The sequence below is a fragment of the Bufo bufo genome, chromosome 2 (genome assembly GCF_905171765.1).
Source record: "Bufo bufo chromosome 2, aBufBuf1.1, whole genome shotgun sequence".
NCBI lineage: Eukaryota > Metazoa > Chordata > Amphibia > Anura > Bufonidae > Bufo > Bufo bufo.
Genome location: NC_053390.1, coordinates 757,527,371 through 757,538,737, shown reverse-complemented (window position 1 = coordinate 757,538,737; position 11,367 = coordinate 757,527,371). Strand labels below are relative to the sequence as shown.

Genomic DNA, 11,367 nt, shown 5'->3' with positions numbered 1-11,367 from the left:
GCTATCAATCACTGATAACACCTCCCCTGTGTACAACTAAAGTCAGAAAGAGGAAAGATATAAATGACAAGTTATACTGATTTTTATTCCGACAAAACTATATAATCAATCTGCTCAGCTCCTCCTGCTCTATAAAAAGCTGACTGCAGAATACACTTGCATTTTGTGGTGACAGGTCCTCTTCAATGGCCGATAATTGCTTAGCCCTATTTAGCTTTTAGAACTTCTTTCTATTGCTATGGACATATTTTGGTCTTCATAAAGATGATCAATGCCCTCGTTACTGTTCACCTGGTGATCTAAAGAGGCAATTAAATAAAAAGACAACTAAAGTACTAGCAGCGTTTCCCATATTTCCTATGCACCTAGATCCTGTTTTATTTGCGATCCAAATGAAAAAAAGAATCTTCCTCTTCCAGCACAAGAGCCTATAAGAATAGTAAGATTATAGAAGGGGGTGAGACTTTTTCTGCTAGATGTCTGGGAGTTTGCTGCAATAGAAACCTAAAATCCCTTAGCTGTGTTGCTGCACCAATACTAAATGTTTTTCTGCCCAGGTGTGTCATGGTTCCACCACATCTGCATGTGAACAATGTCCAAAACAATCAGAACCACAGCTTCCTCTGGGCTATCTACATCCGTCAGACCACTCACGTTTAGTCCAAACAGGAAACTCCTTTATTTATATCATTTCCATAAAATACATCGACATGTAGTCAGAACTCTTTCAAGCTGAAGTCTAATCCATCAGATCCTGTCACGGAACGTTTCAGCAGGTGCTGCCCTTTCCTCGTGCTTTAAAGACAAGATCCCCCCTATTCTTCAATGTTACAATGTTTCTTGCACTGAACTCGCTTATCTGAAACTAGCCTAAGGATAGAGAGGAGCCTGTTTGTTACGCATGAAGAAGGGGGATGCGACCTCCGAAACGTGGCAGGACCTGATGGATGAAAGAGTTCTCGCTACTTGTACTGATTTAATGGAAGGGATATGAATAAAGGAGTTTCCTGTTTGAACTACTTAAACAAGAGTGGTCTGACTTATGTATAATCGATAGAGGAAGGTGTGATTGTTCTGCAGCAGAATCCTTCCAGTTAAGGGTTTTTGTGGCAGTTTTTGATAGTTTTTTTTGCCACAGGTGGGTTGGAAAAGAATGACTTGGGATACATTCAGATGACCTCATGCGGTCCTCAAAAAATGGATCTGGAAAAAAAAGGGATGACGTCCGTGTGCATTCTGTATTTTGCGGACAATAATAGGACATGTTCTATTTTTTTGCGGAACGGACATACGGAAACGGAATGCACACGGCCGTTTTTTTTTTTGCGAACCCAATGAAATGAATGGTTCCGTATACAGTCCGCAAAAAAACAGAACGGACACAGAAAGAAAATACGTTTGTGTACATGAGCCCCAAGTCTATACTTCGTGCTTGATCCACTGGGTCACGGCTGCAGCCATATTGGCTGAGCAGGCATTTTCAGTTTGTTGAGATGGAACCAAGATGTATATAATCAGTGACCCAGAAAGCATTGGCACGATATGGTGAGGTATTACTTCTTTTATTTATTTAACCCACTCTCCATTTGCAAAACGTTTTCCCTACTAGACAATACCTGTAATGGGGTTGTCTGGGTTTTAGAGATTGATGACCTATCCTTAGGTCATCTATATCAGATTGGTGGGGGTCTAACACCCGGCACCCCTACAGACCAGGAGTTTACAGTAGCTGCTGGTGGCGGAAATAGAGGATGGAGGCAAATGCCTATGTAGCGGCCATGCCGGGCTAGTGCAGCTCCGCAACCATTCACCTGAATAGTGGTGATATCGGACCTTAGTCGCCAGAACCCGGGCAAGCGTTTTAGCTGTGACATCTTGGCAGGTCATAGAGAAAGATTTGGTCCCAACACAACAACCAATTCAATTATTTTTGTTGGGAAGTGGACATTTTTCCCTTGAAAAAATGTAGATGCATCAACAGCATGTGTTCCAACAAATGACAAAAATTTCAGAGCAAGGGTGTTTTTTTATGTGACATGATGGTTACCCAAAAGTGGAGAAAGTCAGAGGGGGAAATAATCTCATACAAGATAGGCATACCGAAACATATTCTTTATTTCCCAGCCCATGTTCAAATAATGTTGGTCAGCTTACAATATCATCATGGTAAAATAAGAAAAATCTGGCAAGTTATGCCATATCCAGAGATAAGTGTATGTTCCACCTCTGGGACTTGCTCCCGTCTCAAGAACGGGACACTATGATAAGCTTAAAGGGGTTGGCCACTTGTGACCAAGGTGTATGGAAGATGACTATATGGCACTTATCAATATAGCCTTTGTTGATATTCTGTGCCGTTTGCCATTTTCATAAGCCATGTCCCCTTGTTAGGCAGATCTTCTGTGCTGTCCACACAGATGTCCTGTCCATAAGATGGCTGCTGATGGAGGAACATGTTACCAGGCACATCACTCAGCCTCCTCCATTCAAAAGCAATGCACTAAACTCCTAACACAGCAAGTGCAGTGTATATGAATGGAGGAGGCATCACATGGAGGTGATTTGTCTGGTCACATGACCCTCCAACATCAGCCATTTTATGGACAGGACTCCTGTGAGGAAAGCACAAAAGACTTGGCAAACAAGGAGGCATATCTTATGAAATATAGAATTTAAACAAAGGCTATATTAGTAAGTGCCATACAGTCATCTTACAAACACATTAATCAACAGTAATCCGAGTGGCCAACCCCTTTAAGTGATTGAAGAACAGGCTGTGCAAGCATGTCTCTCTCCATTCACTGCTATGGAACTTAGAAAATAGCCAAGCACGCTTACTTCGCTATTTTCAGGAAGTCCCATTGTAGTGAATGGAGAAAGCTGAGCTTGCGCAGGCTGCTCTCCATTCACCGCAGTGCGTCAAGAGGTTCTAGAGATAAGAGCGGGTCCCAGAGGTGGTATCTTCTGAATATGCCATAAATATCCAGAGGGGACAACCCCTTTAAGTATACAAAGCAACATAAAGCAATACACCCTGTGCACAGATGTGCATTACATTTCTCTTCAGCATATCTAACATTTGTACAGAAGCCTCTAAGTAGATTTTTGTGCTTCGCAATTCTACAGGATCTAGAAACACAGACGGGATGACCAATATTGGAAAACTCTACCTCATCGGGCAGGGAACAGCAGACATATAGAAGAGATCTGCATGTATCACAATGTGGTAAAACAGGCAAATAAATCAACGTAACACATGCTAGTAATATAAATTAATGAATAATTTAACGAAAATGTACGTCTTACATCAAATACATTGAAATAAAGCTGCTTCCTTCATAGAGATTGAAAATTCCTAATTGAGAAATTGCAGTCAAGGTCTAACCCCATTAGGGATATGGTTGATATCTGTAGGGGGGCTCATAGTCCTTTGCTGTCCTATCTGTCAATGAAAAAAAGCAACTAAAAAGTGAGGATCAAACACACAGCTATCTGACATCCCATTCATACACAGAGAATGTCCTTTTTGGTCACTGCACATACAAATCAATGGAACAACACATGGAAATGTCCTTGACGTTCCTGGTTTCGAGCAGCTGCATCAGTAAAAATAAATAAATTAATAAAGATATATGGCCTGTTACATGTGCACTTGGCAGCTGAAGGCATCTGTGTTGGTCCCATGTTCAAATGTGTCCTGATTGCTGAGAAAAATGATGGTTTAATATATGCAAATGAGCCTCTAGGAGCAACGGGGGCGTTGCCATTACACCTAGAGGCTCTGCTCTCTCTGCAACTGCCACGTCCTTTTTATTTTGACTGACCGGGCCAGGCATTATGATGTTCTCACTGCCTGGCCCTGTCAGAGTAGAGAGGGTGCGGCAGTTGTAGCGAGAGCAGAGCCTCTAGGTGTAATGACGACGCCCCTGTTGCTCCTAGAGGCTCATTTGCATATAGTAAAACATTTTTCTCAGCAATGCGGGCACATATGAACATGGGACCAACACAGATGTCTTCAGCTGCCAATTGCTCATGTAACAGGTCAGCCAGTGTCACGGGTACAAGTCTGCTGACGGATGATCTTTTAATCTTTGGTAACCACAATATAAGCATGCTTCTGTGACTATGCCCATGACTAATAATATATTAGTATATAGTTCTAGTAATTAAAATGTATTCATGATAAAATGGAAAGCTGCATGATTTTCCGATATACTATATCTCAATCCTTCATGGTCTTCAAGATGTCTACTTACAGTTATTATTTAATAAGAACATTCCAGGTGATAAGATAATCACAGAGGTGTTTCTAATACCTGTAACCGGCCCTGAACCTGTGTGATCACCTCATGGGCAAGAACAATGGACTATGGTATGCGAGAAAAAAATGGATGACTGCAGAGATCTATAAAAGCATCAGAAATGTATACAGGAGACATAAGGAAAACTACATAACTATTCATTATAGAATGAATAAGTACAATATTTCAAGTCAGGCCAACACACAACACAGGTCTTTATTAGCCAGACGGGTTCAGTCATGATCCATGGTGATCTGTCGACTGAACGATTTCAGAATTGCAGACACTCTCTAAGGATTCATCCAGTTCAGGAGATTTAGACTGGTTATCTTTTCTGTCCAAGCCATTTTCAAGTTTATTCTCATTGTTCTCCAAGCTAAGATCAACAGTTCCCTGAGTTCCATCCAAGCTGGATGATGATGATCGCTCTTCTTCCAGTTTTACGGTGGGTTCAGGACTGGACAATGGAGTCTCAAAAGAATCAAGAGGAGGTGGATCTTCTGCAATAGTGTGACCTTCTCCAGAACTTATAATGTGGTTTTCCTCCAACTCAACAGGTGTCAGTTCCTCGGCTAGGTCAATAATTTGCTCCCCAACATTCTCCAAATGTTTTTTCTCTGAGCAGAGAAGAGGTATTAAAGGGTGAAGATACATGTTCTCGTAAGTATTACCTAGTGGATCTTGGGAATTCTCCAGTATCTGATTGGAGTCCTTTTTCACTGGCTTGCCCACATCACTAGAACATCTCTCCACGTCAGGCTGTCTGTGTGCTACACATACAAAGAATCAATGACATCCATTAAAAACAACCCATCACCAGATTCCCAGAAATATTTAGGCCTTGTGCACACAACCCTGTCCATATTTCAGTCTGCAAACAACGGATGTCTTCCAAGTGCATTCCTTACTTTTCTCACTCCCATCAATAGAAAGAAGAATTGTCGTCCACAAAATAGATCAGAATAGGACATGTTCCGTAATTTGCAGAACAGAAGAACTAATCCGCAAAAAATACCGACATGTGCATGACCGCACAGAAATAAACAGGTCAATGTGCTGTCCGCAAAAAAAAAAAATGTGGATAACACATGGATGAATAATACAGTCGTGTGCATGAGACCTTTTATGTGCACAGGTTCATGTATAAGAAGCCACCTTGGACCAAGCTTAAGGAATGCTTATGGGTTTCAAAACAATACAATTGCTGCTCGTCATTACCTTCATAGGTCAGAGGTTTGTGGCAAGGTATGTCAGTAAAGGCTATCATCGGGGACTTTGGTCTCTGAGTGGTTGGAATTGTTGGCTCATGTAATGAGATAGTGTCCCGTCCACCTAGCGATAGAATATAATAAACATATTCAGATCAGGAGTAGCTATTTACCCTAAAATAACCAACAATACCAGTATATCTTTAAAACAGGATGGAATTTTATAATGGTATATGGATAAATGGCCATTCAAATAGAACATATGATGCCAATAAATGAAGAGGTTACGGTGACAAAGCTAGCATCATCACTTAGGCCTCTTTCACACGGGCGAGAATTCCGCACGGGTGCAATATGTGAGGTGAACGCATTGCACCCGCACTGAATCCGGACCCATTCACTTCAATGGGGCTGTGCAGATGAGCGGTGATTTTCACACATCACTTGTGCGTTGCGTGAAAATCGCAGCACGTTCTATATTCTGCATTTTTCACGCAACGCAGGCCCCTTACAAATGAAAGGGGCTGCGTGAAAATCGCAAGCATCCGCAAGCAAGTGCAGATGTGGTGCAATTTTAACCTATGGTTGCTAGGAGATTATAGGGATGAGCAACCCCGGATCCCATTAAAGTGTATTCACTGTATTATTTTCCCTTTTACCATGGTTATAAGGGAAACTAATAGCATTCTTAATACAGAATGCTTAGTAAAATGTGCCTTGAGGGGTTAAAAAATAAAACAAATTAACTCACCTCATCCACTTGATTGCGCAGCCGGCATCATCTTTCTTCTTCTTTCAAAACCTGCAAAAGGACCTTTGATGACATAATCTGAGCACGGTGACGTCAGGTGATTTCTATCTTCATTCAGCAGGACCTGCGCTGACGTCACCATGCTCACCACGTGGTGAGCACGATTACATCATCAAAGGTCCTTTTGCAGGTCCTGAAAGAAGAACAAAGAAGAGTATCCCGACTGCGCAATCAAGTAGATGAGGTGAGTAAAGTTGTTATTATTGTTTAACCCTCAATTGACATTGGACTTTGCATTCTGTATTAAAGAATGCTATTATTTTCCATTATAACCATGTCATAATGGAAAATAATAAAATCTACTGAACACCAAACCCAAACTTCAGTGAAGAAGTCCAGGTTCGGGTACCACATTCAGTTTTTTCTCATGCGCGTGCAAAAGGCATTGCACTCGCGCGGAAAAAACTGAACATCGGAACGCAATGGCAGACAAAACTGACTGAAATTGCATGCCTACTCGCGCGGGTTTCCCGCAATGCACCCGGCCCTCACCCGCGATGCCCGTGTGAAGGGGGCCTTAGAGTACGTCCAGACATACTGGAAAAGCTGCTGATTTTCCGTGTGGATAGAAATACGGAAAATCCATGAGGAATACAGTAGCAGTAAAGTGGATGTGAATTTCCCAAACTTCATAAATGTGCTGTGGGAAAATTCCTCTTGGAAACTGGCCTGCAGAGTTCCCATCAAGTTCAAAAAAAAATAAAAAAAATAAAAAATAAACTAAATCACAACAAAAGCTAATTTGAAGATTTTGCTGTTCTCCATGGTCCTCTGCAATGCTTTGTCTCCTGCCCTCCAGTGATGAGGTGTCACATTGACACATGATCGCTTCATCAGTGACATGAGTTGACATATCATTGATGGACGCTGGGAAACGGAAACCAGCTGAGGACCATGGAAACATCACCACAAGAGCGCCACAGGATTGCTAGGTGAATATACAGTTTTTTTTGCCCACAAAAGGGAAATCCACAGCAAAATCGGCACAATTTGGTCTGGATATTCCTGCAGATTTCATTGGAAATTTTCTGTAGCAAATCCGACCAACATGGGTGTATCCTTAATACTGTGATCCAAACATGCTCTTCAGTCTGAACAGAATTAGAAAGACATGGCTTCTTTCAATGAACAACCTTAGGTAGCCGATTCCATGTATTATGCTATCTGTATAACCCAGTGATGGCTAACCTCCGGCACTCCAGCTGTGGTGAAACTACGACTCCCAGCATGCTCCATTCATTTCTATAGAGTTCTGAAAATAGCTAAGCAAATGTGTATCTTTGGAGTTGTAGTTTTACCACAGCTGGAGTGCCGGAGGTTAGCCATCATATGTACAGTGAGGAACAGAAGTATTTGAACACCCTGCGATTTTGCAAGTTCTCCCACTTAGAAATCACAGAGGGGTCTGAAATTCACATTGTAGGTACATTCCCACTCAGAGACAGAATTAAAAAAAAAAAATCAAGAAATCATATTGTATGATTTTTTAAGAATTTATTTGTCTTGCACTGCTGAAAATAAGTATTTGAACACCTGAGAAACAGCAAGAATTCTGGCTCTCAAAGACCTGTTACTGTGCCTTTAAAAAGTCCACCTCTACTCCACTCATTAATCTAACTTAGTAGCACCTGTCTGAGCTCTTTGAAGACACCTGTCCACCCCACAGTCAGTCAGACGCCAACTACTACCATGGGCAAGACCACCAAAGGCTGTCAAAAGACACCAGAGACAAAATTGTGGACCTCAAGTCTGGAAAGGGCTACGGGGCAATTGCCAAGCATCTTGGTGAAAATAGATCAACTGTTGGAGCAATTGTTAGAAAATGCAATAGGCTAAAGACGACTGGCAGTCTCCCTCGGACTGGGGCTCCATGCAAGATCTCACCTCGTGGGGTATCACTGATGATAAGAAAGGTGAGGAGTCATCCCAGAACTACAAGGGAGTATCTGGTCAATGACATGAAGAGAGCCAGGACCACAGTTTCAAAGGTCACTGTCGGTAGAACACTACGCCGTCATGGTTTCAGATCATGCATTGCACAGAAAGTTCCCCTGCTCAAGTCATCACATGTCCACGCCCGTCTGAAGTTTTCCAATGACCATCTGGATGATCCAGAGGAGGCATGGGAGAAAGTTATGTGGTCATATGAGACCAAAGTAGAACTTTTTGGTCTAAACTTCACTCGTCGTGTTTGGAGGAAAAAGAAGGATGAGTTGCATCCCAAGAACACCATCCCTACTGTGAAGCACGGAGGTGGTAACATCATGCTTTGGGGGTGCTTTTCTGCGAAGGGGACAGGATGACTGCACTGTATTAAGGAAAGGATGAATGGGGCCATTTATTTTGAGATTTAGAGCAACAACCTCCTTCCCTCAGTCAGAGCTTTGAAGATGGGTGGTGGCTGGGTCTTCCAACATGACAACGACCCGAAGCCAGGATAACCAAGTAGTGGTTCCGTAAGAAGCATATCAAGGTTCTGGAGTGGCCTAGCCAGTCTCCACACCTAAATCCAATAGAAAATCTTTGGAGGGAGCTGAAACTCTGTGTTGCTCAGCGACAGCCCCAAAACCTGACAGATCTAGAGAAGATCTGTGTGGAGGAGTGGGCCAAAATCCCTGTTGCAGTGTGTGCAAACCTGGTCAAGATCTACAGGAAACGTTTGATCTCTGTAATTGCAAACAAAGGCTTCTGTACCAAATATTAACACAGATTCTCTCAGGTGTTCAAATACTTATGTTCAGCAGTGCAAGACAAATACATTCTCTAAAAATCATACAAATGTGATTTCCTGATTTTTTTATTTTTTTTATTTTGTCTCTCAGAGAGGGAATGCACCTACAATGTGAATTTCAGACCCCTCCATGATTTCTAAGTGGGAGAACTTGCAAAATCGCAGGGTGTTCAGATACTTCTGTTCCTCACTGTATAACCTATTCAATGTGTCTCAATTCCTTTTACCAATGAGCATCACAAAAGTGAGAAATAATGGAATGCTGGTTGGATCGGGGGCAAACCTTCCCTAACTAGGGAGCACTTTTTTGATTAATGGGGAAGATGGAGATGAGAGCAGCACAGGTAGTCACTTAGAAATTAGAGCTAGCAGGTAACATTCAGCAGTCCACCCCAGAGGACTAGTTCATACCCATCAAGAAGACTTTAAAAAAAAAGGCAAACTGGGCATTTCTGCAGAATACGATCTTTATTGCACCTTCATCAATGCAATATTTTGGCTTCAAATGAAGCATTTTTCAAGTCTGAGAAAGGCATTCACCTGAAGCCAAATAGTTGCATGGTGTATTGATGAAGGTGCAAAAAAGATCAGATTCTGCAGGAATGCTGGCACCCAATTTGCTTTATTGATTAAAGGGGTTTCAGTATTGTTAACCTATGCTCAGGATAGGTCATCAATAGGGATGTGCGAACCGACTTCGGATGAAACATCCGAAGTCGATTTTCATAAAACATTGTTCAAAATTAATTTGTACTGTAAAAAAAACGAGTTCTATTCCAGTTAATTACTTTGCAGAGATTTGTTTTCACTTTGACAATAAAGAACATTTTTCTGTTTTGTATCAGTGTCAAAAACGCCCCATTATATCCCATCTTTCATTGTACTGGGCAATAAAAACATGAAGGGTGGTGTATTACTTTTTATAAGCATTTTACCTATGCTTATATAATGGTCTTTGTGCTGTGTGGATGTCCTTTATCCAAAAGCTCTGTTTATAGAGCGTTTGACAGGGTAAACTGAGGAGGTTTAGGCCTGGTTCACACTTGAGCGTATTTGATACTCGCATTTTACGTGCGTTTTTACAGCGCGGTTTTGCGATTGACCACAGAGGCGTCCAATGATAAACAGAGGTGTTAGGCGCGACAATACGCCCCAAAGAAGCTCCTGTACTTCTTTGGGCATACGGCGTTTTACAGCGCGTTCGTACGCAAATGAGAACCATGCCCATAGGGAAACATGGGTTTTCACCTGTAGAGCGTTTTACAGCGCTTAGGAACGCGCTGTAAAACGCTCAGGTGTGGACCAGGCCTTAATGATGGATGGTGAGACTACCGAACATTAATGTAACACATTCTGCACTTTAGATTTCTTGATGTGAAGCCCAGTAGAGCTGCCTGCCTTTTTCCTTAACGGCGACTTCATTCGTTGTACTCTATTCTACCCATCTATTCGGACTCCCGCGGCGATTAACGTAATTACCAAAGACAATGAAAGTTACTTAACACAGCCGAGTAGTCACCAGGAGCTAAGATGTGTATTACTTATCCTAATATATGACATGCAAAATGATTTAAGGGGCTCTCTGGGATTTTAAAAAAATCTGGCTTCCTCCTGCCCGGTTGTGGGAAGAGAGTTTGGTCAGTACTTACCCACCGGTTGCGCTGCTGATGCCCCTGTCTCTGCTGCGCTCAGACTGGCTGCAGGCTCTTCCGTTCAGGTCCCGACCAATGTGTTCCTGAGTCTTCCTGGTCAGCGGTATAGCCTGTATATGTAGCTGAACAGAAAGACTCAGGAACACATCCAGTCAGGACCTGAGCGCAAGAGCCCACAGCCAGTCTGAGTGCAGCGGATGGGCGAGTACTGACTAAATGTTCTTCACACAACAGGGCAGGAGCAAGCTGCATTTCTTAGAAAGCCCCCCCCACCCCCCCAAAAAAACTTTAATCTTCTTATCTCAAAATGTGTTTTAATATATTAAGAATGTTACCTCTTAAACTGTGGTTTGATAAAAGCCCCCAAATTATCTGAAAAGAGGCAAGAAATCTAAAAACAGTATTCTCCTAGACGTTACGCTCTCCAGTATAAGAACGGCCGCACAAGCTCGCCAAAAGGGAGTCAGGAGACCTAAGTCTTTTGAAAAGGAAGGGTGTACCACAAGAATGTCCATAAATGTGTGAGATAGCTAAACCCCTTTAAAGGAGGTTTCCGATAAGAATTATATTTTATGTAACGCCTGCAGCCTGCTTCCTGGAAAAGATTTGTACTTTCTTGCTCCAGTCCTCTGCTGTCTCCATATTCCAGCCCTCCAGTTGGCCA

General features: G+C 42.3%; 1 protein-coding gene across 2 annotated transcripts in view; it reads right to left on the bottom strand.

The window, feature by feature from the left end:
• Positions 1–3,702: 3,702 nt before the first annotated feature.
• CCDC149 (coiled-coil domain containing 149) overlaps positions 3,703–11,367 on the bottom strand; it is a 58,813-nt gene continuing 51,148 nt past the window's right edge. For both annotated transcript variants that reach the window (XM_040419022.1, XM_040419021.1), the window contains exons 11-12: positions 5,520–5,633; positions 3,703–5,071 (exon numbers count right to left, since the gene is read on the bottom strand). In XM_040419022.1, the coding sequence (XP_040274956.1) occupies positions 4,539–5,071; positions 5,520–5,633 (647 nt within the window). In that variant the 3' untranslated portion in view covers positions 3,703–4,538. The remainder of the gene's footprint in view (positions 5,072–5,519; positions 5,634–11,367) is intronic.